Below are 27,474 nucleotides of genomic sequence, written 5' to 3'. Positions count from 1 at the left end.
GAACACAGTATAAACCTGTGATTTTCCACAGCTGTATCTGAAAGTGCTTGAATTTGACCTTTGACCTGAAATTATTGAAGTACTATGTCCTATAATATGTTTAAAAAGCCGTTTACTGTTTGAGTCTTTTATTTTCCAAACCAGCGACAGGAAGCTGTGTTGTACACGGCGGTCGTCTTGACAACAGTAGGTCACAGAGGTTGAATGAGAGCCCGGGTGTTTCTCTCTGTGTGTGTGTGTGTTCACAGTTAATATGGCAGCGGTCGTTCACCTCACTCTGCTCCTGCTCCCGTTTGTGCTCCGTGGATCTGTTCTCGTTGCCTCGGCCACAGACGTCGAGTTTGTGACGACTGTGAGTCCTTTCTCTGCAGGAGGAACTGTGAGGAACGCCACAGATGATCCCAGCACACCACAAACAACCAGCGTCAGCACGTCCACAACCAGCAGACCTGTCCCTCAACAAGAGGAAGAAGATGAAGGTCCTCTGGAGTTAGGTGAGTCATTTATTGTACCTAAATGAAAAATGAGATGTTAAAATTAGCATCAATCGCTTCAAATGCACATTTTCTTTGTTTTCCCATTAAAAAATAGAAAACCAAAACAAGTAAAACTTGAATTTTAAGGATAAAATGTTTATTAAACTTGTTAAACGATGAATCAATATTTATCTTTCATTAGTTTCATGTGTTTTCTTTTTTTCCTCATAAAGAAAACCAACAGAGGTGATAAAAATTATAATTTTGACTGTTACATGTCAAACTTAACCCAAAAAAAAGCAAATAAAACTTGAACTTAAGGTTAAATATCAAACTTCCCTTAATAACAAAGAAGAAGTTGAATTTAAGGAGAAAATTTTACTTAAAACTTAAAATTCGCTTTATTTTTCATTAGTTTCATGTGTTTTCTTTTTTTCCCTATAAAGAAGACCAGCAGTGGTGATAAAAATGATAATTTTGAGTGTTAAATGTCAAACTTCCCACAATAATAAACCACAAAAAAGCAAATAAAACTTGAACTTGAGGAGAAAATGTTTGTTTAACTTGTGCTTTACTGTCATTAGTGGCTCTGGTTCTGGTTCTGGTTGTAAATAATGTTCCTCAAAGGTTCAGAGTGAAAAGAGCTTTGTTGGTCTTTGCATATCTGCGGTCAGGGAGTCAGTGTCCGAGTGGTTGGGGGAGGATGTTCCACATTCTACCCGGTGACTGTTTTCTGCTGATGGAAAACAGATGCTCGCTGGTGATGCCTTTTTTAAAGAAGAAGGAAAGAAAATCCAGAGAAACAGTTCGACCCTCGTCCTCGTTTACTGCTGAAAACATTATTATTTTACTGTATGTTGACACTGTAAAACAGTGTTAATGTAAATACTTCGAATTTAACTTAAACATCAGTACAAGCATCTGTCAAATTCAGGACTGTAAAAACTTTTATAGCTTAATTTTTTGTGTTTATTTCATGGTTTTGCATTAATTTATTTCTAACGATTAGTCTCGAATAATCCATTAGTTGTAAGAAATTATCTGTTTTGTCGACAAATTAAAATGGTTCAGTTTTAATGATTGTTTTTTTGTTATGTGGAGCAAAGAAAACCAGAAAATGTTCACATTATTTAAAGCACTTTTTTTAATTATGACAAAACCCCTCAAATTGACGAAAATTAAAAGACGCAGCTAATCATTTTCCGTTGTTTCCTTTTTACAAAGTCCAACAGAGACAATAATAACAAGTCACGTACGGCAGTGGAGGAAAACAAAAAAATGTTTACATTCAAACGGTCAATCGTCTTATTTTTAAGCCTTTAGTCAACTGTTTATATTAAAGTGGAAAGCTGTGTTTCCATCAGCTGGTGCCTCTCCACTGCTCCCTCTGGTGGTAGCAGACGGAAAAACAAGTAGTTTAACCGTCTAAGAACAGTTTGCCTCTCCGTAGCGAGCAGGTCCATCAGGAGTGTGGCAAAGAAGCCCAAAGTGGTCCTCAAAAAACGCCGAGTCATCGCCAAGAAGTCAAAGGTCGTTAAGAAAACCAAACCGCAGGTGAAAAAACGTGGCGGCCAATCAGGCGCCGGCGGCACCGGAACGCTCCCACGTACGTATGTGAAGAATATACAGTATGTAAATCAGCAAGGGTCAGAGATTTAGAGGCAAATTATTATATCTAATCATAGACTGTGTATTAAAAAAAGGACGTAAGCAAAAATATACTGAATAGCCACCAGGGGGCGACTCTTCTGGTCTCGAAAAGAACTCAATTTGAATGGAAGGTCTATGGGAAAACCAGCTTCTACGTCCTGAGTCTTAATCGCTAGTTTGAGCTCTTCTTCTTCATCCATTTTAAAGGAAAACAGACGACATGAGTGGACACTAGCTTGATTGACAGCTGGTGTCCTCCAATAGGAGCCTCGTTTCAGGTTTTTGTTTTTTGTCTTGAAATCCCAAATCTCGAAGCTTCACAACAAGACTTTGTCCATTTCTTCATATACAGTCTATGTTTCTAATATACATATAATAAACTTATTTAGCTTTTATATGTGAAACTATTTACTCATTTAACACTAAATTCTGACCCAGGTCTGATTCCTAATACTGTATATCCAAACCTGTACGCTAAAAATAGATGGTTTCAATCTCTTTAATTTAATTTAAAGATGCAGTGCGTAAGAATTAGTGACTATATATTAGTGAGTTTTTGTCCACAGTGGGTTTGTTTAACATGTTTCAGTGACTGGTTTCTTTGTGTTTATGTTAGAAGTCTATGATGTTTTTATTATATAAACACACGTAGACATAGATGAACTTTAAAGTACATATGTGATGATTTATCATGCTTATGTTTGCATGTACAGTTACATATGTGCTGTATGTTAGAAAAGTTGGAGAAGTATAGAAAAGAAAAAATGGAAAGTTTCATCCAAAGTTGAGGAAATCGTAAGTTTTGGAGGTACCAACTTTTATTTTTCTTCTTGAACTTCTTAGATCAAAGGTCTCAAACTCACGGCCGCACCACTTAATATCAAGTAATGAATTATTTCTCGATGTATTTTTAATAAATACAGTCATTTTGCCTCATGGATACATTTTTATTGTGAACTTGATGTGGCTATAAAAAGAAATGCTTTTATTTTGAAATTCCGAGAAAGCCACAACAAATATTACTTGGCACAAATTAAGCAATAAAATAAAGACAATAAAAAGCAGCAGGAGTTAAAGATAATTGTAAATTATTGTAATATCACGACATGGCAAAAGAAAAACATCCAAAAAGAAACTAAGGTCACTGTAGTGACCTTTTAAGTGCCATTTAAGTAAAACTCAACTTCCTCATAACTTGAATTAATGTTGATTAACCAGTTGCTGTTTTTACTGAACTTAGGTAACTAATCGCCCCTAGAGGGCGCCCTCGTCCTCTTAAAAAAAACAACACATTTTTGAGCCAATTTTGAACAAATTTTCTCTTCCCTTGTGTTTAAATTTAGCCTCAAATGTTTGTTTGGACATTTCTTGTCCTCTGGTTTTTGTCTCGTTGATGAGACATCGTAACTCTGTGTCTTACAGTGAGTCAACAGTGAGAAAACAGAAGGTTTGAGGGTTTTGTTCCTTAATCAGAAAAACCCTCAAATGAGCCACGAAGCAGATGTTTGTGTGTGTTTTTCATGACCTCAGTGATTTTAGAGGTTTAACCACTAAACTGTCATGGTTTCATGTCCAGTCATCTGTCTGTCTTTGTCTTCTGGACATCATCATCACAGTGTTTCTGCCTCTGGTTTGGCAGAAAGCCCCGTGTTCCCACCAACAACAGACAAGCTGGAGATCCAGCCGGACAACAAGGAGATGTGGGGACGGTTTTTTAATGTCACACATGTAGCATTCATTGATGCTGCTTCTAAAGCTCAGCGCTGACGCTTCTCCACAGCGTCCCGCTGGCAGGAAGAGGCCGCGTGAACCCAGCTGAACTCTCAGTGAGACAATGAGAGTCTGTCTGAGGCGTTACTGCGGCGGCAGAGGACACTGTACGCTGGACGGACAGGGTTAAAGAAACACACGAGCCACAGACTCATTAGCTGTAATGAGAGGGAGAAAAAAACACACTAAACGTGCTGGAATTCAACCTCCATTCATCAAACACACAAAAGTAGTGAAGTGAATTGGATATAATACGTTTATGATTATGTTTTTATTCATGTTAAATCGTTTTCTTTTCTTTAGAGAGAGCCACAAACTGAAACACCTGAAAAATGGAAGCAAAAGGACAAAGTGCCTGAAACTTGTATTCTCAAGAATGTCCAGGAGGGGGCGACTCCAGAAAAACCCCGTTCTTACATGATTTAAATCGTTAGTAAACATTTGGTCTTAATTACGATCTTCAGGTTTTTCTTCAGTACAGCATGGCGTCCATTTTGGAAATGATGCTCCTGTTTGGAGTCAAATAGGCAAAACAGAGGATGCCTTAGGGCGTGGCTATGGTGTGATTGACAGGAGATGTCGCACATCAACTTGTCGGACTTGTCGGAAGCTATGCCCCTTGCTTCTTCAGCGGCTCCACCCCCTCATCCAAATATGGTCTCTTCTGGTTCTTAAAACGAAACCACATGAGCCATGTTTCCACCATAGAACATTGCAATCTGCAAACTCACCACTAGATTCCACTTAAACTTACACGTTTGTCCTTTTAAAAGGATATTTCACCGCTGGAAAAATGAATTTTTACTGAAAACTGGGTCATCTACGTGGTAGAAATGTGAAATAATATTTGTAGTCGGCACCTTCTTAGCCGAGAAATTTATTTTTGCTCATGTGGCTGAACAACAACTCCCAGAATGCAGTGCACTCACAGGATGCCTTAGCTTAGAGGTTTTGCCCCCTCCACCGGTTTGAAAACTATATTCTGCAGATGTCGTTCTTTGTCGTTCGTGTACTTGTTAGCTAAGAGGGTGGACGCCGTGTTTACGTTCTGGCAATGAAGCCCCGCCCCCTATTGGCGAGTCTAAAATGTCGCTTCCTGTTTAACTTCTAACTGCAAAATACTCAACTAATCATCTACCTCCGTCAATAGAAAATCAATTAAACTGCCTCCATTTCGCTTGCTAATGGTTTTGCAATAATAATGATATTGTGACTAAATCTGTGTCGGCTGTGTCAGAATGTCCTCCGCTGGGACTGGAGTCGCTCCGAGTCAAAGACGATCAGCTCAAAGCGTCGTCCTACAAACGCAGAGGTCTGGGTCCTCACCGTGGACGCCTCAACATCCAGGTGACCTCACAGGAAGCTTTTCTCAGAAGACGCCACGTTGACACTGTGTCCACACTCACCTCTCAGTGCTGCCGTACTTGTGTGTCTCTCAGTCTGGGATCGAGGACGGGGACATCTACGACGGAGCCTGGTGCGCTCAGTACCGAGACAAGAACCAGTGGTTGGAGGTCGACGCTCGGCGGCCGACGCGCTTCACCGGTGTCATCCTGCAGGGACGCAACTCCATCTGGAGGTCAGTACTGAAGGTCAGAGCGTCTGGAGCATCACATTTACCCGTTTGAAAGGCTTCAGAGACTTAACTGTTCATGATAAAGGCCAAAACACGGTATCTTCATCAGGCAAAGTGCCTTAAAACGTCTTCAGTCAGAAACAAAAACTCATCTGCTGCCCTAACCCAACAGCAGTGTTTTTTATTTTTTTTATTTTTTCAAACCAAACATTTAGTTTGAAATCTATTTGTGAATCCGTTCATATTTATTTTTCACAATAAAAGCACCAAACTGAACTCAATGTGGTGAAGATAACAGAATTGTTAAATCAACTGTCGGGCCCAGAAACCGATGCTGGCGGGCCAGTTTTGGCCCACTGGCCACCAGTTGATTACACTTCACTTTTTCACCAGTTAGGGTGCAGCCATCTTATATGGTCCATTATATATGATGTAATGTTTCTCTCATGGTTTAAACATCTTTTAATTGTTGTGTTTTCATCATAAACTCAATATAAGTTGTATATTCTGCTCATATCTTCATTATTTCCCAGCATCCCGCTGTCTTTTTATCTTTTAAGTATTTATTTCATATTTATTGTGTAAACGTCTTGTTTTATAAATATAAAAGGACTTATTTTGCTCTCACTCAGCTGGGACGTGGTTCACAGCTACAAGGTCCAGTTCAGTAACGACTCTGTGGTCTGGAAACCCTGTATGAATGGGACCAAAGAGGCTGTGAGTGAATATGTTCTTCTATTTATCACTGTTTAAACTGTATTTTACTTAAAGTCATCTCATATAAACGAGTATATCTTATGTTTACGGGATGTTTTTAATGTCTGTGATTAAAAGTCCTGAAAGCCATGAATAATAAAATAAAACGTCATTATTATGGTTTGGCTTCACTACACAGTCAAAAACTAGTGTCTTAGTTTATTCTGTATGTAACTTCAGATGGATTTAGCTGTGCTGTGTCTCATGTGTCAAAGGTATTCGAGGGGAACCAGGACGCAGAGACGCCCGTCCTCGCCCTGTTCAACACGTCCACCGTGGCCCGGTACATCCGCATCAACCCGCAGACCTGGTACCAGAACGGGACGGACGGCTCCGTCTGCCTGAGAGCAGAGGTGCTGGGCTGCACACTGCCAGGTACACACGCTTCTACAAGACAACAACAACAACAACAACAACAACAACAACAGACTCACACCATCTCCATCCTTTCATAGATCCTCATAATGTGTACGCGTGGCAGACGGAGCCGACAGAGTCCAGAGACAAACTGGACTTTAGACACCACAACTACAAGGAGATGAAGAAGGTGGGACACACACACACACACACATATGCACAGGGGTGTTTCAAGGAGCAATAGGGGCCTGAGGGGGCATCTTACATCAAAACCAATATAGATTCAACGTAAAAGGATTTTGATTTCTTTGAAATTGGAAACAAGCTAGTGCCTCATTAGGGGCTGTTTACATGTGTGGGGGCCCCACTCAGCTAGGGGCCCCAGGTTTTTTTTGCTGCAACAGCCCTGGATATACAATATTTCCTGTCTGATGATTTCTATGATGAGAGGAAGAGGGAAACCTCCTGATCAATAGTTTCAAAGAAAGAAAATGCTATTTGACTCAAATTCAACATCCATAAGATAAGATTATTTTTTAATTTTTACCGTATATCATTTTGTATTTTGACTTAAAATAATAAATTCTGTTGTCAGGAAACCTAAAAAGTTCTGTTAAAATATCAACACCAGGTTTTAGTTAGTCAATTTTTAGTTAGTCAATTTTCACAATTTTCAATTCATTCACCTTGACAAAATCTAATCTTCATAAACCTGAATTTTTCTTAACCCACAGCTGATGAAGTCGGTGCACGATGCTTGTCCCGACATCACTCGCATCTACAGCATCGGAAAAAGCCACATGGGTCTGAAACTCTACGCCATGGAGATCTCCGACAACCCCGGAAAACACGAACTGGGTGAGACGAGCTAAGAAAAGTGATGCGAAGTTATTTTTATAATTATTCATTCATTCAGTACGATGTTGTATAACTAATTTCAAGCCAGGACATCAGAATAAAAACATAACAACAAAAATTAATTCAATTCAAATTTTTATAACAAGTTTCAATGGGTACATTTTTGTACTTAAGGTTCTGAGTGTTACTATTTCTTTTACACAGTGTTTTATAGATCTATCAAAAGTTGAAATTTTAATTATTACAAAAAAATAACCCTGGCATATTTTAGGCCATGTGTATTAACATATTATCAATAAATAAATAGATTAATATAAGCATAAATTGACCCTAAGGTTGAATGAGGGTTGCAAAGAATAAATTACAGTTTAGTCCAGTTCAGTTAAAAACTTCTAAAAATTTCTGCCTCATAGCAGCTGAAACTGAACTTTCCCTCACACTGTGTCCTTGACACGCTGCTCATCTAATGACGGACAGAGATTATAGGTGTCAGAAGGTCAGGTGCAGGCTGGACGCCCACAGTGGCGTCCACTGTGTCCCAGACCCGACCAACACAGTCCAGCAGTGTGTGAAAGGTAAACATGTGCAGGTCAGATTCACTCTGAGCGGCACTAATGTTGTCTTTGGCCTCGTCAACTCAAAACACACAACACCGCAGAGTGGAGAGAGTTTTCCCGCCAAAACACACGGCAGTGTAGAGAGTTTTCATGGTCATATGGTGCAGTTTATTTAAAAAATAATAAACTTTGTGTTTGTTTTGGCGCCCCCTGCAGGAGAACCAGAGTTCCGGTACGTGGCAGGGATGCATGGCAACGAGGTGCTGGGCCGCGAGCTTCTCCTCAACCTGATGCAGTTCATGTGTCAGGAATACAAACGCGGCGACCAGCGCATCGTCCGCCTGGTCAAAGAGACGCGGATCCACCTGCTGCCCTCAATGAACCCTGACGGATACGAGATGGCCTTCAAAAAGGTCACCACCGTTAATTATCTCCACCTCTAACTGCACTCGCTTCCATCCTTCTTCATCTCCTTCCTCTGACCTTTAGGGTTCAGAACTGGCCGCCTGGGCTTTCGGTCGCTATAGTTACGAAGGCATCGACATGAACCACAACTTCGCCGACCTCAACTCTGGCATGTGGACGGCCATCGAGCTGGAGACGGACCCATCCAAACTCATCAACCACTACTTCCCCATCCCTGAGCACTACACATCTGAGGAGGCCTTTGTAAGTCACACACACACTTTACCCTTACCTTAACCCTCAAAAAGACCCTCATTTGTTAGAAAAGTGAAAAATTATCTGGAAACATAGATGTAAGGGTCTAAACGAGGTTTTAATGTGTCAGAAAGACCAACTTAAAAACACCCTAGAAAGATCTTCATAAAAAGAGCTGGGATAATGAAATTCTCCAACATTAGGTGGCGTCAGAGACCCGCGCCGTTATCAACTGGATACAGGACATCCCGTTCGTCCTCGGCGCCAACCTGCACGGCGGAGAGCTGGTGGTCACGTACCCGTACGACATGACGCGTGACTGGGCTCCCCGTGAGCACACTCCAACGGCCGACGAGAGCTTCTTCCGCTGGTTGGCGACAGTGTACGCCAGCACCAATCAGGTCTGTCCTCCTCCGCCTGAACGACACTCCCGTTATAGTACCGCCATGTTGTTGTCGTGGTTACTGTATGTGTGTGTGTGTCTGTGTGTGAGTAGGTGATGTCCAACCCAGACAGAAGACCCTGCCACAACAATGACTTCCTCAAATACAACAACATCATCAACGGAGCCGACTGGCACAACGTACCAGGAAGTAAGAGAATTTATTTCTGGCCAATGATTATAGAGCTGTGGACGCCATGTGACTCAGTTTGTTTACACCGCCATGTTGGCAGGAAACCACCCCGGTGTCAGGATCCCCGAGATGGGGCGATATATCGCAGAACTTGACAGTTAGGGACCAACTTTGGAATCTTTGTTGGATTTGTCTTGATTTGACTGACATTTTGGTCGAGACAAGATTCCAGGGGGGACGTTTATGAGTGTAGGACCAACAATGACTAAGTAGCCATCGGAGACAAGCGTGGTACGTAAAGCGCTACAAAACTCTCCATTAAAACAGGAGTGAAGGCGACTTAGCTTCTAAAGCTCATAAGAAGAACCAGGGGAATTTATTGCGACCCATCTGTGGGTCTTGACCCAGTCTTTGGACAACACTGAGACTTTTAAAACGATGTGATTGTACGGTTTCGCAGGTATGAACGACTTCAGCTACCTCCACACCAACTGTTTCGAGGTGACGGTGGAGTTGTCGTGCGACAAATTCCCTCACGCCAGCGAACTTCCCACCGAGTGGGAGAACAACAGAGAGTCTCTGCTGGTTTACATGGAGCAGGTGAAGAGTCAAATGACAAAAATCCAATGTAAAATTGTCCTGTTTGCTGTAATTTACACTGTGTTGACTTAAAGCTTATTTTCTTCCAGGTTCACAGAGGAATTAAAGGCGTGGTTCGCGACAGAGACACAGGAGCAGGTGTAGCAGACGCCGTGATAAAAGTGGAGGACATCGATCATCACATACGATCAGGTACAGTTTTATCTGATCCTTGAATTTCACCTTCACAAACATGCAACTTTAACTTTTAGCCAAGTGCTAATCTGTTCATCTGTGGGTTCCAGTCGACGTTCGTACCAAATTTGATGAAACGCCCTGAAGGAACTGTTGTTTTCAAGAGGTCTTCTTCTCAAAAATTGGATTATCGACCCGTAACTCCGCATTCCCGTCTGTTTAGCTCACGGTCGCCGACAGCGACTATAAAATGATTAATTGTTCAGGTCCTTTTGTGAATCCAAACTTTGACGGCTCATTGGGTAATGTATTGTCACAGTGGCCTCAGTTGACCATTGACCTTCCACCATCAAATTCTAATCAGCAAATGAAAGTTTGCCCCAAATTTGAAAGGATTTCCTGAAGGGGATCCTTGAATTTCAAGGGTTCCAGTGGACGTTTGTACCAAATTTGATGAAATGCCCTGAAGGAACTGTTGTTTTAACGAGGTCTTCTCAAAAATTGGATGATCGACCAGTAACTCCACATTCCCTTCTCTTTATCTCGCAGTTGCCGACGGCGACTACTGGCGGCTGCTGAATCCCGGTGAGTACAGAGTGACGGTCACCGCAGAGGGCTACTTCCCGTCCTCCCGCACCTGCCAAGTCATGTACGACCTCTACCCCACAATCTGCGACTTCAACCTCACTAAGGTGCCCGCGCCGAAGGTGAAGGAGGTCTTAGCGAAGAGAGGGAAACTCGCCAAGGACCTGCAGTTCCGGCTGCGCCAACAACGACTGCGTAAACTCCGCGTCACTACCAAGGCCATAAACCAGAGACGAGCCGCTGCCGCCGCTAAACGAGCTAAGAGGGTTTGACGATGATGCTAACGAGAACAAAGCAGGACTTGTTCAGTTCACTAGAGGTTTGGAGACAATCAGTCGTCACTGGGTTCATGTTATTTATCAAATACACTTTCATCTCCTGCTGTGGAGCAGCAGAACGTTCGCAGTTAGCCTCAGGATTTGCGATTTCACTTGGACTTGAGCACAAAAACACTTCCTTTTTCTTTAACAGGAACCTACACTGATGGAATTTTGTAATGTTTGCACAGAACTCTTTCAAAATAAAAGCATTATGTCTTTAAATCCGAACGTATATTTTCAGCACAGGAACTTTCCACCGGCTCTAAACCCCAAACCCTGAACTTTAAAGGCGACATAGAATGCTTGTATCACACATAAATGTTAGTTATGGAGGTCTACTTACATATATTAACTTGTTTTCACGGTTAAAAACCTCCTAATCGCTGCAAACGAGAAGATCAAAATATCTCCTCACTGACGCTCTCGTCAGCCGCGCTGTTTCAGACCAAAACCACACCCCCAACCAGGACTGTGTTGTGATTGGCCAGCCAACGAGAGCTTTCCTACTGTACTGTGATTGGCCAGGTACCTGGAAGTGACGTAATAGATACACACATACACAGCTCCCCCTCTGGCACGGTGGATGCTCTGCATCTCAGCAGCTACAACGAGAGTAGTTCTTCTTCTTCTGCGGTTGAATGTACGCAACCGGATGTGCCCGGACTAGTGCCCGCACCAGGAGGCGCTACGGTGGTGAGAGGAGTGGTGAGGATTTTTGATGACGACATCAAACTACAGAAGTGCCGATCCGCTTCGCAGAGCCCAGGAAAACAATACAACACTATTTTCTCAGCAGTGGCTGAACTGTTTGTTCTGAAGCTTTAGGGTTTCATAAACGAGGTAATGCCGCAGATACACACACACAAACGCAGCGTTAATTGGAGCTTCCGGTCTATAAGTACCAGGAGCCCTTTTTTATTTTTTTTTTATTTTTTTCCAAAGGTCCCTGCAGACCAGTGTCGTTGGCCTTGTCCTGGAACTTGAAGTTCCTCATACTTTTTGACAGAAAGTTTAGAGAATGGTGCTGGAATTTGGGATGTAATACGCGTTTGTACTGCATGGATATGTTTGGTAACTGAATCTTTATTTATTACATATTTAACACTTGACTGTTACACTTAAAAATACATGTTTAAAAAAAAAATGAAATTTAAGTCAGAATAGCGAGCTTCCACTTGATGCCGTTTCTCATCTTTGGCGGCGCCAACACCTCCAAATCTACGAAGCAAAAAGAAATTAAAAAAACTGGAAAAAGTCAAGATAATGCGATGGATAGTGTTTTAAATGCTGCTGACCTTGTGTAGCTGCAGGTCTCTGCTGCTGCTGGTAAGACGCCATGATGCTGTTTGCGGTCGAGTTTGGCCCAGTGAGCTAAAGAAAATGAGATTACACAAACAAAACCACATTCTTGTTAATTGTGCAGTCAAAATATTTATTTTAAGGCGACTGTTTAAGTTTATTGACGTAAAACTAAGCCTACAATATCTTACGTTATCATTAGACAGACTTTTTCAGTGAGAAACTGACGTCAAAACACTTGGTCTCCAGCACCAAAGTCCATAGAGAAAATCAGTGATTTCTAGTTACCGGAGCTTGACTGTTCTGGACGTTCTCCGGCCAAACCTCTGGCACCGCCCCCTCCATCATCTGCAGGGCTCGGTCGTAGGCCGACTGCAGCTTCTCCGCGTGTTTGTCAAACTGGAACAGCACCAGCGCTCTCAGCAGACCGTGCACTTCCTCTGCAAAAATCCATCAAAGGGAGTGAACGTCTCCTCGAGGTCGAGCTGTAAGAGATCCGGGATTATCTCATGTGTTACCTCTCATCTTGTCCACAGTGGTGATGATTTCACCCAGAGCGAACATGAGCGCCCGGTCCTCCATGGGACTTCCTTCCTTCAGACTCAGCTTCTTCCTCTCGGCTTTCCGCCGGTTCTTTGACGACCTCCTGCACACACACACACACAGAGCGCATGGTCATGCCATGTTTGAAAACAGTGAGAATCAGTGGAGGCGTGTTTCCGTCTTACGAGGAAATGCGGGAGTTGCTGTGCGAGTATTTGGAGCCGGTCATCGCGCTGCTGGCCTCGGAGTAAAGCTCGGCGTCGGGACAATCTGGACCGTCCTCGTCTGTCGGAGAACACGACAGGTCAGTGTCAGAAGGGTCAAAATCAATTTGAACGATTTCTTTGTTTTATGGAGCAAAAGAAACCAGAAAATATAATAAAATCCACCAAAAAACAGGACACGTCACGACAAAATCAATGTTAAAGATATTAAAATAATAAAATTACACTCAAATAAAATGTGAATAATTAAAAAAAAAAAACACTGATTCAATTATCAAAGTCATTTTAATTATGTGAGTAGAGACATTTAATTAATATTAATGATCAATAAGTGTAAATATGCCAGATTATATCATTCATAATCCGTCTATAGAGGGCGACCAATGTTTTTTTTTTCTAAGGCCTGTATCTGATAAAATAACTTATTATATAAAGTATTATACAGCAATTTTAATATAAATAATTTATAAACTAAATATTATAATACATGAAATGGGTAAGAAAAAAAATTGTAATAGTCAGTGCAGATTAAATCTAAAATAATGTGATGAAGCAAAGGAAACCAGGAAGTAAGGACCATGAGATTTCCCTTAAAGTTTCCCTCGGATATTTCATTTAAAAGATGTTTTGTTTTGAAGTGGCTTTAAATGAATTTGATGGATTAACTGATTAGAATTTAGTGACTGTAGGTCTAAAAATTTAATTTATTCATAATCTCAGCGCACATTTCCGTCATAATTTAATCCATGTGTCGGACATGTTTTAAACGTTTGGACCAAATTAGAATTCGATTTCCTGGACACAGACGTATAAAAATCACTTGTGTAATCTGTAATGTATAATAGATTAAACCTCTCGTAATGAAGTTGTTAAATGATGGTTCAGATTAGGATTTAATCTCACCCAGCAGGTCCAGTCTGGCCTTCTCCTTGTTCTCTCTGACCACACAGAGTCTGCTTCTGTGTCGCGTGAACGTCGTGACCTGAGCCTCCAGGAAAACAGTCTGTGTGTTCACACCTGACGGAAGAAACACAACATCATCAACAACAACAACAACAACAACAACAACAACAACATCAACAACAACAACACAAGACAGGAAACGTTATCATAACAACAATCAGAAGTGTAGTTACCATCGAGCAGAGCAGGTTTCAGGTTTGTTTCTGTGATGTCTCGTCTGTTGTGCATGTAAATCTGTAACACACACACACACACAGAAACTTTTATTATACTAATAATGATAATAATAATAATAAAACAATGAAAGAACTGAAGTTTAAAACACCATCATTTCTCTCACTGACCAGTCTTAACGCCTCCTCCCAGACTGCACCTGTGATCAGAGCCAAGATGGCTTCCTCACAGTCCTGAAGGAGACAAACAAACACACACACACACACACTCTGAGGTTTGATGTCAAGAAATCTCTTTTTTCTTCCTGAGCACATTTCTTTCTTTCTGAGTTCATTTATCTTTCATTTTACTGCTAATCTTTCTTCTTTAAGTTGTTTTTTTTATAAGCAAAGTCATTTTTTACTAAGTCTTTTTTTTCTTCCTTAAGTTATTTATTCCTTTACTAAGTCATTTTTTTCTTTCTTAACAAAGTTATTTATTTATTTTTTCCTTTACTAAGTCATTTTTTCTTTCTTTCTTAACAAAGTTATTTATTTATTTACTGTCATTTTTTTTCTTTCTTTCTTAACAAAGTTATTTCTTTCTTACTTTACTAAATCATTGTTTTCTTTCTTTCTTAGTTATTTATTAATTTATTCCTTTACTACGTTTTTTTTCTTTCTTAACAAGTTATTTATTTATTGATTCCTTTACTAAGTCATTTTCTTTCTTTCTTAACAAAGTTATTTATTTCTTAACTGAGTCATTTTTTCTTTCTTAACAGTCATTTCTTTCTTACTTTACCAAGTATTTTTTTTCTTTCTTTCTTAAAGTAATTTCTGTCTTACTTTACTAAGTCATTTTTGTCTTTCTTAACAAAGTTATTATTCCTTTACTAAGTCTTTTTTTTCTTTCTTTCTTAGTTATTTATTCCTTTACTAAGTCTTTTTTTTCTTTCTTTCTTAGTTATTTATTCCTTTACTAAGTCTTTTTTTCTTTCTTAACAAAGTTATTTATTTATTCCTTTACTGTCATTTTTTTCTGTCTTTCTTAAAAAAGTTATTTATTTTTTCTTTCTTTCTTAAAGTTATTTATTTCTTTACTGTCATTTTTTTTCTTTCTTTCTTAACAAAGTTATTTCTTTCTTACTTTACTAAGTCATTTTTTTCTTTCTTAGCAAAGTTATTTATTTATTCCTTTACTGTCATTTTTTTCTGTCTTTCTTAAAAAAGTAATTTTTTTTTTCTTTCTTTCTTAACAAAGTTATTTCGTTCTTACTTTACAAAGTCATTTTTTCTTTTTTAACAAAGTTATTTCTTTCTTACTTTACTAAGTCATTTTTTTCTTTCTTAGCAAAGTCATTTCTTTTGTGAAATGTCGTGTCTCTATTTAGTGTTATAATAGTAAGAAAAGCGAACTTAAATAACTAAAAGACTTCAGATTGACGGTTAATCTGATTAAAGGTGTAATAATCTGCTTGTTACTTACTTTAGCGTACTGGTCCAGCAGCAGAGCAGCTTCAGAGAATCTTCTCTGTTCCGTCAGTTTCTCTACAACAGAAAAAGCTCATGGTTTACATTTAAACACCTGAGTTTACAAAAAGGACATTACGTAAAACTATTATTCTTTTGAAGATATTCCAAGGAAACAACTGCTCTGCACAGGGTAGTATCTGTCCGTCTCCGTGTTGCCATGGTTACCTGCCAGGTCTCTGGCCAGCAGAGCGAGCTGGTCAGGTGGTAGAGGGATGTGCTGAGCCACACAGATGGCGTTTCTCCAGCTGGAGCTGCTGGCGAACGCCTGCAGGGCACCGACCGTCTCTCCACATCGCCATAGCAACAGGCCGGCCTGCTCCGCCTGCTGCTGCTCCACCAGGTGTTCAGCGTAGACACAGCTCAGAGCCTGGAGGTCAAAGTTCAACGGTATAAACGACATACTATACTATGACGTTTTTTAGTGATTTTGGACATCATACTATACTATGACGTTTTTGTCACATTTTGGACGTCATACTATACTATCACGTTTTTAGGTAAATTTTGGACGACATACTATACTATGACGTTTATGTCACATTTTGGACGTCATACTATACTATGACGTTTTTGTCACATTTTGGACGACATACTATACTATGACGTTTTGGTCACATTTTGGAAGACATACTATACTATGACGTTTTTGGGTGATTTTGGACGACATACTATACTATGACGTTTTTGGGTGATTTTGGACGTCATACTATACTATGACGTTTTTATCACATTTTGGACGACGTACTATGCTATGACGTTTTTGTCACATTTTGGAAGACATACTATACTATGACGTTTTTGTCACATTTTGGACGTCATACTATACTATGACGTTTTTGTCACATTTTGGAAGACATACTATACTATGATGTTTTTGTCACATTTTGGACGTCATACTATACTATGACGTTTTTGTCACATTTTGGACGACATACTATACTATGACGTTTTTGGGTGATTTTGGACGACATACTATACTATGACGTTTTTGTCACATTTTGGACGTCATACTATACTATGACGTTTTTATCACATTTTGGACGACATACTATACTATGACGTTTTTGTCACATTTTGGAAGACATACTATACTATGACGTTTTTGTCACATTTTGGACGTCATACTATACTATGACGTTTTTGTCACATTTTGGACGACATACTATACTATGACGTTTTTGTCACATTTTGGACGACATACTATACTATGACGTTTTGGTCACATTTTGGAAGACATACTATACTATGACGTTTTTGGGTGATTTTGGACGACATACTATACTATGACGTTTTTGGGTGATTTTGGACGTCATACTATACTATGACGTTTTTATCACATTTTGGACGACGTACTATGCTATGACGTTTTTGTCACATTTTGGAAGACATACTATACTATGACGTTTTTGTCACATTTTGGACGTCATACTATACTATGACGTTTTTGTCACATTTTGGAAGACATACTATACTATGATGTTTTTGTCACATTTTGGACGTCATACTATACTATGACGTTTTTGTCACATTTTGGACGACATACTATACTATGACGTTTTTGGGTGATTTTGGACGACATACTATACTATGACGTTTTTGTCACATTTTGGACGTCATACTATACTATGACGTTTTTATCACATTTTGGACGACATACTATACTATGACGTTTTTGTCACATTTAGAACGTCAAACTATACTATGACGTTTTTGTCATATTTTGGACGACATACTATATACTATGACGTTTTTGTCACATTTTGGACGACATACTATACTATGACGTTTTGGTCACATTTTGGACGACATACTATACTATGACGTTTTGGTCACATTTTGGACGACATACTATACTATGACGTTTTTGTCACATTTTGGACGTCATACTATACTGTGACGTTTTTGTCACATTTTGGACGACATACTATATACTATGACGTTTTGGTCACATTTTGGACGACATACTATACTATGACGTTTTTGTCACATTTTGGACGTCATACTATACTATGACGTTTTTGTCACATTTTGGACGACATACTATACTATGACGTTTATGTCACATTTTGGACGACATACTATACTATGACGTTTTTGTCACATTTTGGACGACATACTATACTATGACGTTTTTGTCACATTTTGGACGACATACTATACTATGACGTTTTTGAGTGATTTTGGACGACATACTATACTATGACGTTTTTGTCACATTTTGGACGACATACTATACTATGACGTTTTTGGGTGATTTTGGACGACATACTATAGTATGATGTTTTTGTCACATTTTGGACGACATACTAAACCACGTCTTTTTTGGGTGATTTTGGACGTCATACTATACTATGACGTTTTTGTCACATTTTGGAAGACATACTATACTATGACGTTTTTGTCACATTTTGGACGTCATACTATACTATGACGTTTTTGTCACATTTTGGAAGACATACTATACTATGATGTTTTTGTCACATTTTGGACGTCATACTATACTATGACGTTTTTGTCACATTTTGGACGACATACTATACTATGACGTTTTTGGGTGATTTTGGACGACATACTATACTATGACGTTTTTGTCACATTTTGGACGTCATACTATACTATGACGTTTTTATCACATTTTGGACGACATACTATACTATGACGTTTTTGTCACATTTTGGACATCATACTATACTATGACGTTTTTGTCACATTTAGAACGTCAAACTATACTATGACGTTTTTGTCATATTTTGGACGACATACTATATACTATGACGTTTTTGTCACATTTTGGACGACATACTATACTATGACGTTTTGGTCACATTTTGGACGACATACTATACTATGACGTTTTGGTCACATTTTGGACGACATACTATACTATGACGTTTTTGTCACATTTTGGACGACATACTATACTATGACGTTTTTGTCACATTTTGGACGTCATACTATACTGTGACGTTTTTGTCACATTTTGGACGACATACTATATACTATGACGTTTTGGTCACATTTTGGACGACATACTATACTATGACGTTTTTGTCACATTTTGGACGACATACTATACTATGACGTTTTTGTCACATTTTGGACGACATACTATACTATGACGTTTTTGTCACATTTTGGACGACATACTATACTATGACGTTTTTGAGTGATTTTGGACGACATACTATACTATGACGTTTTTGTCACATTTTGGACGTCATACTATACTATGACGTTTTTGTCACATTTTGGACGACATACTATACTATGACGTTTTTGGGTGATTTTGGACGTCATACTATACTATGACTTTTTTGGGTGATTTTGGACGACATACTATACTATGACGTTTTTGGGTGATTTTGGACGACATACTATACTATGACGTTTTTGTCACATTTTGGACGTCATACTATACTATGACGTTTTTATCACATTTTGGACGACATACTATACTATGACGTTTTTGTCACATTTTGGACGTCATACTATACTATGACGTTTTGGTCACATTTTGGACGAAATACTATACTATGACGTTTTTGTGTGATTTTGGACGACATACTATACTATGACGTTTTGGTCACATTTTGGACGACATACTATACTATGACGTTTTGGTCACATTTTGGACGACATACTATACTATGACGTTTTTGTCACATTTTGGACGTCATACTATACTGTGACGTTTTTGTCACATTTTGGACGACATACTATATACTATGACGTTTTGGTCACATTTTGGACGACATACAATACTATGACGTTTTTGTCAAATTTTGGACGTCATACTATACTATGACGTTTTTAGGTAAATTTTGGACGACATACTATACAATGACGTTTATGTCACATTTTGGACGTCATACTATACTATGACGTTTTTGTCACATTTTGGACGTCATACTATACTATGACGTTTTTGTCACATTTTGGACGACATACTATACTATGACGTTTTTGTCACATTTTGGACGACATACTATACTATGACGTTTTTGAGTGATTTTGGACGACATACTATACTATGACGTTTTTGTCACATTTTGGACGTCATACTATACTATGACGTTTTTGTCACATTTTGGACGACATACTATACTATGACGTTTTTGGGTGATTTTGGACGTCATACTATACTATGACTTTTTTGGGTGATTTTGGACGACATACTATACTATGACGTTTTTCGGTGATTTTGGACGACATACTATACTATGACGTTTTTGTCACATTTTGGACGTCATACTATACTATGACGTTTTTGTCACATTTTGGACGTCATACTATACTATGACGTTTTTGTCACATTTTGGACGACATACTATACTATGACGTTTTGGTCACATTTTGGAAGACATACTATACTATGACGTTTTTGGGTGATTTTGGACGACATACTATACTATGACGTTTTTGGGTGATTTTGGACGTCATACTTTACTATGACGTTTTTATCACATTTTGGACGACGTACTATACTATGACGTTTTTGTCACATTTTGGACGACATACTATACTATGACGTTTTTGTCACATTTTGGACGACATACTATACTATGACGTTTTTGGGTGATTTTGGACGTCATACTATACTATGACGTTTTTGGGTGATTTTGGACGACATACTATAGTATGATGTTTTTGTCACATTTTGGACGACATACTAAACCACGTCTTTTTTGGGTGATTTTGGACGTCATACTATACTATGACGTTTTTGTCACATTTTGGAAGACATACTATACTATGACGTTTTTGTCACATTTTGGACGTCATACTATACTATGACGTTTTTGTCACATTTTGGAAGACATACTATACTATGACGTTTTTGTCATATTTTGGACGACATACTATATACTATGACGTTTTTGTCACATTTTGGACGACATACTATACTATGACGTTTTGGTCACATTTTGGACGACATACTATACTATGACGTTTTGGTCACATTTTGGACATCATACTATACTATGACTTTTTTGGGTGATTTTGGACGACATACTATACTATGACGTTTTTGGGTGATTTTGGACGTCATACTATACTATGACGTTTTTATCACATTTTGGACGACGTACTATGCTATGACGTTTTTGTCACATTTTGGAAGACATACTATACTATGACGTTTTTGTCACATTTTGGACGTCATACTATACTATGACGTTTTTGTCACATTTTGGAAGACATACTATACTATGATGTTTTTGTCACATTTTGGACGTCATACTATACTATGACGTTTTTGTCACATTTTGGACGACATACTATACTATGACGTTTTTGGGTGATTTTGGACGACATACTATACTATGACGTTTTTGTCACATTTTGGACGTCATACTATACTATGACGTTTTTATCACATTTTGGACGACATACTATACTATGACGTTTTTGTCACATTTAGAACGTCAAACTATACTATGACGTTTTTGTCATATTTTGGACGACATACTATATACTATGACGTTTTTGTCACATTTTGGACGACATACTATACTATGACGTTTTGGTCACATTTTGGACGACATACTATACTATGACGTTTTGGTCACATTTTGGACGACATACTATACTATGACGTTTTTGTCACATTTTGGACGTCATACTATACTGTGACGTTTTTGTCACATTTTGGACGACATACTATATACTATGACGTTTTGGTCACATTTTGGACGACATACTATACTATGACGTTTTTGTCACATTTTGGACGTCATACTATACTATGACGTTTTTGTCACATTTTGGACGACATACTATACTATGACGTTTATGTCACATTTTGGACGACATACTATACTATGACGTTTTTGTCACATTTTGGACGACATACTATACTATGACGTTTTTGTCACATTTTGGACGACATACTATACTATGACGTTTTTGAGTGATTTTGGACGACATACTATACTATGACGTTTTTGTCACATTTTGGACGACATACTATACTATGACGTTTTTGGGTGATTTTGGACGACATACTATAGTATGATGTTTTTGTCACATTTTGGACGACATACTAAACCACGTCTTTTTTGGGTGATTTTGGACGTCATACTATACTATGACGTTTTTGTCACATTTTGGAAGACATACTATACTATGACGTTTTTGTCACATTTTGGACGTCATACTATACTATGACGTTTTTGTCACATTTTGGAAGACATACTATACTATGATGTTTTTGTCACATTTTGGACGTCATACTATACTATGACGTTTTTGTCACATTTTGGACGACATACTATACTATGACGTTTTTGGGTGATTTTGGACGACATACTATACTATGACGTTTTTGTCACATTTTGGACGTCATACTATACTATGACGTTTTTATCACATTTTGGACGACATACTATACTATGACGTTTTTGTCACATTTTGGACATCATACTATACTATGACGTTTTTGTCACATTTAGAACGTCAAACTATACTATGACGTTTTTGTCATATTTTGGACGACATACTATATACTATGACGTTTTTGTCACATTTTGGACGACATACTATACTATGACGTTTTGGTCACATTTTGGACGACATACTATACTATGACGTTTTGGTCACATTTTGGACGACATACTATACTATGACGTTTTTGTCACATTTTGGACGACATACTATACTATGACGTTTTTGTCACATTTTGGACGTCATACTATACTGTGACGTTTTTGTCACATTTTGGACGACATACTATATACTATGACGTTTTGGTCACATTTTGGACGACATACTATACTATGACGTTTTTGTCACATTTTGGACGACATACTATACTATGACGTTTTTGTCACATTTTGGACGACATACTATACTATGACGTTTTTGTCACATTTTGGACGACATACTATACTATGACGTTTTTGAGTGATTTTGGACGACATACTATACTATGACGTTTTTGTCACATTTTGGACGTCATACTATACTATGACGTTTTTGTCACATTTTGGACGACATACTATACTATGACGTTTTTGGGTGATTTTGGACGTCATACTATACTATGACTTTTTTGGGTGATTTTGGACGACATACTATACTATGACGTTTTTGGGTGATTTTGGACGACATACTATACTATGACGTTTTTGTCACATTTTGGACGTCATACTATACTATGACGTTTTTATCACATTTTGGACGACATACTATACTATGACGTTTTTGTCACATTTTGGACGTCATACTATACTATGACGTTTTGGTCACATTTTGGACGAAATACTATACTATGACGTTTTTGTGTGATTTTGGACGACATACTATACTATGACGTTTTGGTCACATTTTGGACGACATACTATACTATGACGTTTTGGTCACATTTTGGACGACATACTATACTATGACGTTTTTGTCACATTTTGGACGTCATACTATACTGTGACGTTTTTGTCACATTTTGGACGACATACTATATACTATGACGTTTTGGTCACATTTTGGACGACATACAATACTATGACGTTTTTGTCAAATTTTGGACGTCATACTATACTATGACGTTTTTAGGTAAATTTTGGACGACATACTATACTATGACGTTTATGTCACATTTTGGACGTCATACTATACTATGACGTTTTTGTCACATTTTGGACGTCATACTATACTATGACGTTTTTGTCACATTTTGGACGACATACTATACTATGACGTTTTTGTCACATTTTGGACGACATACTATACTATGACGTTTTTGAGTGATTTTGGACGACATACTATACTATGACGTTTTTGTCACATTTTGGACGTCATACTATACTATGACGTTTTTGTCACATTTTGGACGACATACTATACTATGACGTTTTTGGGTGATTTTGGACGTCATACTATACTATGACTTTTTTGGGTGATTTTGGACGACATACTATACTATGACGTTTTTCGGTGATTTTGGACGACATACTATACTATGACGTTTTTGTCACATTTTGGACGTCATACTATACTATGACGTTTTTGTCACATTTTGGACGTCATACTATACTATGACGTTTTTGTCACATTTTGGACGACATACTATACTATGACGTTTTGGTCACATTTTGGAAGACATACTATACTATGACGTTTTTGGGTGATTTTGGACGACATACTATACTATGACGTTTTTGGGTGATTTTGGACGTCATACTTTACTATGACGTTTTTATCACATTTTGGACGACGTACTATACTATGACGTTTTTGTCACATTTTGGACGACATACTATACTATGACGTTTTTGTCACATTTTGGACGACATACTATACTATGATGTTTTTGGGTGATTTTGGACGTCATACTATACTATGACGTTTTTGGGTGATTTTGGACGACATACTATAGTATGATGTTTTTGTCACATTTTGGACGACATACTAAACCACGTCTTTTTTGGGTGATTTTGGACGTCATACTATACTATGACGTTTTTGTCACATTTTGGAAGACATACTATACTATGACGTTTTTGTCACATTTTGGACGTCATACTATACTATGACGTTTTTGTCACATTTTGGAAGACATACTATACTATGACGTTTTTGTCACATTTTGGACGTCATACTATACTATGACGTTTTTATCACATTTTGGACGACATACTATACTATGACGTTTTTGTCACATTTTGGACATCATACTATACTATGACTTTTTTGGGTGATTTTGGACGACATACTATACTATGACGTTTTTGGGTGATTTTGGACGTCATACTATACTATGACGTTTTTATCACATTTTGGACGACGTACTATGCTATGACGTTTTTGTCACATTTTGGAAGACATACTATACTATGACGTTTTTGTCACATTTTGGACGTCATACTATACTATGACGTTTTTGTCACATTTTGGAAGACATACTATACTATGATGTTTTTGTCACATTTTGGACGTCATACTATACTATGACGTTTTTGTCACATTTTGGACGACATACTATACTATGACGTTTTTGGGTGATTTTGGACGACATACTATACTATGACGTTTTTGTCACATTTTGGACGTCATACTATACTATGACGTTTTTATCACATTTTGGACGACATACTATACTATGACGTTTTTGTCACATTTAGAACGTCAAACTATACTATGACGTTTTTGTCATATTTTGGACGACATACTATATACTATGACGTTTTTGTCACATTTTGGACGACATACTATACTATGACGTTTTTGTCACATTTTGGACGTCATACTATACTGTGACGTTTTTGTCACATTTTGGACGACATACTATATACTATGACGTTTTGGTCACATTTTGGACGACATACTATACTATGACGTTTTTGTCACATTTTGGACGACATACTATACTATGACGTTTTTGTCACATTTTGGACGACATACTATACTATGACGTTTTTGTCACATTTTGGACGACATACTATACTATGACGTTTTTGAGTGATTTTGGACGACATACTATACTATGACGTTTTTGTCACATTTTGGACGTCATACTATACTATGACGTTTTTGTCACATTTTGGACGACATACTATACTATGACGTTTTTGGGTGATTTTGGACGTCATACTATACTATGACTTTTTTGGGTGATTTTGGACGACATACTATACTATGACGTTTTTGGGTGATTTTGGACGACATACTATACTATGACGTTTTTGTCACATTTTGGACGTCATACTATACTATGACGTTTTTATCACATTTTGGACGACATACTATACTATGACGTTTTTGTCACATTTTGGACGTCATACTATACTATGACGTTTTGGTCACATTTTGGACGAAATACTATACTATGACGTTTTTGTGTGATTTTGGACGACATACTATACTATGACGTTTTGGTCACATTTTGGACGACATACTATACTATGACGTTTTGGTCACATTTTGGACGACATACTATACTATGACGTTTTTGTCACATTTTGGACGTCATACTATACTGTGACGTTTTTGTCACATTTTGGACGACATACTATATACTATGACGTTTTGGTCACATTTTGGACGACATACAATACTATGACGTTTTTGTCAAATTTTGGACGTCATACTATACTATGACGTTTTTAGGTAAATTTTGGACGACATACTATACTATGACGTTTATGTCACATTTTGGACGTCATACTATACTATGACGTTTTTGTCACATTTTGGACGTCATACTATACTATGACGTTTTTGTCACATTTTGGACGACATACTATACTATGACGTTTTTGTCACATTTTGGACGACATACTATACTATGACGTTTTTGAGTGATTTTGGACGACATACTATACTATGACGTTTTTGTCACATTTTGGACGTCATACTATACTATGACGTTTTTGTCACATTTTGGACGACATACTATACTATGACGTTTTTGGGTGATTTTGGACGTCATACTATACTATGACTTTTTTGGGTGATTTTGGACGACATACTATACTATGACGTTTTTCGGTGATTTTGGACGACATACTATACTATGACGTTTTTGTCACATTTTGGACGTCATACTATACTATGACGTTTTTGTCACATTTTGGACGTCATACTATACTATGACGTTTTTGTCACATTTTGGACGACATACTATACTATGACGTTTTGGTCACATTTTGGAAGACATACTATACTATGACGTTTTTGGGTGATTTTGGACGACATACTATACTATGACGTTTTTGGGTGATTTTGGACGTCATACTTTACTATGACGTTTTTATCACATTTTGGACGACGTACTATACTATGACGTTTTTGTCACATTTTGGACGACATACTATACTATGACGTTTTTGTCACATTTTGGACGACATACTATACTATGATGTTTTTGGGTGATTTTGGACGTCATACTATACTATGACGTTTTTGGGTGATTTTGGACGACATACTATAGTATGATGTTTTTGTCACATTTTGGACGACATACTAAACCACGTCTTTTTTGGGTGATTTTGGACGTCATACTATACTATGACGTTTTTGTCACATTTTGGAAGACATACTATACTATGACGTTTTTGTCACATTTTGGACGTCATACTATACTATGACGTTTTTGTCACATTTTGGAAGACATACTATACTATGACGTTTTTGTCACATTTTGGACGTCATACTATACTATGACGTTTTTATCACATTTTGGACGACATACTATACTATGACGTTTTTGTCACATTTTGGACATCATACTATACTATGACTTTTTTGGGTGATTTTGGACGACATACTATACTATGACGTTTTTGGGTGATTTTGGACGTCATACTATACTATGACGTTTTTATCACATTTTGGACGACGTACTATGCTATGACGTTTTTGTCACATTTTGGAAGACATACTATACTATGACGTTTTTGTCACATTTTGGACGTCATACTATACTATGACGTTTTTGTCACATTTTGGAAGACATACTATACTATGATGTTTTTGTCACATTTTGGACGTCATACTATACTATGACGTTTTTGTCACATTTTGGACGACATACTATACTATGACGTTTTTGGGTGATTTTGGACGACATACTATACTATGACGTTTTTGTCACATTTTGGACGTCATACTATACTATGACGTTTTTATCACATTTTGGACGACATACTATACTATGACGTTTTTGTCACATTTAGAACGTCAAACTATACTATGACGTTTTTGTCATATTTTGGACGACATACTATATACTATGACGTTTTTGTCACATTTTGGACGACATACTATACTATGACGTTTTGGTCACATTTTGGACGACATACTATACTATGACGTTTTGGTCACATTTTGGACGACATACTATACTA

At 37.9% G+C, this 27,474-nt stretch overlaps 2 protein-coding genes across 4 annotated transcripts in view; one reads left to right on the top strand and one right to left on the bottom strand.

The window, feature by feature from the left end:
- Nucleotides 1-39: 39 nt before the first annotated feature.
- On the top strand, nt 40-11,136 carry LOC131472167 (probable carboxypeptidase X1). 2 transcript variants are annotated; one of them, XM_058649067.1, is made up of 15 exons: nt 40-494; nt 1,927-2,082; nt 5,134-5,243; nt 5,336-5,475; nt 6,105-6,189; nt 6,444-6,603; nt 6,684-6,775; nt 7,320-7,443; nt 8,217-8,413; nt 8,490-8,669; nt 8,864-9,061; nt 9,157-9,253; nt 9,696-9,835; nt 9,925-10,027; nt 10,559-11,136. In XM_058649067.1, the coding sequence occupies exons 1-15, from the start codon at nt 254-256 to the stop codon at nt 10,864-10,866; spliced, it is 2,331 nt and encodes a 776-aa protein (XP_058505050.1). In that variant the 5' UTR covers nt 40-253; the 3' UTR covers nt 10,867-11,136. The 2 variants fall into 2 exon arrangements, with proteins under 2 accessions (XP_058505050.1, XP_058505051.1); XM_058649068.1 differs by lacking the exon at nt 1,927-2,082.
- Nucleotides 11,137-11,977: 841 nt separating this feature from the next.
- Nucleotides 11,978-27,474, bottom strand: part of elp1 (elongator acetyltransferase complex subunit 1) — a 37,047-nt gene continuing 21,550 nt past the window's right edge. For both annotated transcript variants that reach the window (XM_058649052.1, XM_058649053.1), the window contains exons 27-36: nt 15,797-15,998; nt 15,585-15,646; nt 14,288-14,350; nt 14,117-14,177; nt 13,884-13,997; nt 12,942-13,041; nt 12,732-12,859; nt 12,502-12,653; nt 12,210-12,285; nt 11,978-12,132 (exon numbers count right to left, since the gene is read on the bottom strand). In XM_058649052.1, the coding sequence (XP_058505035.1) occupies nt 12,065-12,132; nt 12,210-12,285; nt 12,502-12,653; nt 12,732-12,859; nt 12,942-13,041; nt 13,884-13,997; nt 14,117-14,177; nt 14,288-14,350; nt 15,585-15,646; nt 15,797-15,998 (1,026 nt within the window). In that variant the 3' untranslated portion in view covers nt 11,978-12,064. The remainder of the gene's footprint in view (nt 12,133-12,209; nt 12,286-12,501; nt 12,654-12,731; nt 12,860-12,941; nt 13,042-13,883; nt 13,998-14,116; nt 14,178-14,287; nt 14,351-15,584; nt 15,647-15,796; nt 15,999-27,474) is intronic.

The sequence above is a fragment of the Solea solea genome, chromosome 14 (assembly GCF_958295425.1).
Source record: "Solea solea chromosome 14, fSolSol10.1, whole genome shotgun sequence".
Classification (NCBI taxonomy): domain Eukaryota; kingdom Metazoa; phylum Chordata; class Actinopteri; order Pleuronectiformes; family Soleidae; genus Solea; species Solea solea.
The sequence above is the reverse complement of the archived record's forward strand: the minus strand, read 5'-3'. Positions and strand labels throughout refer to the sequence as shown.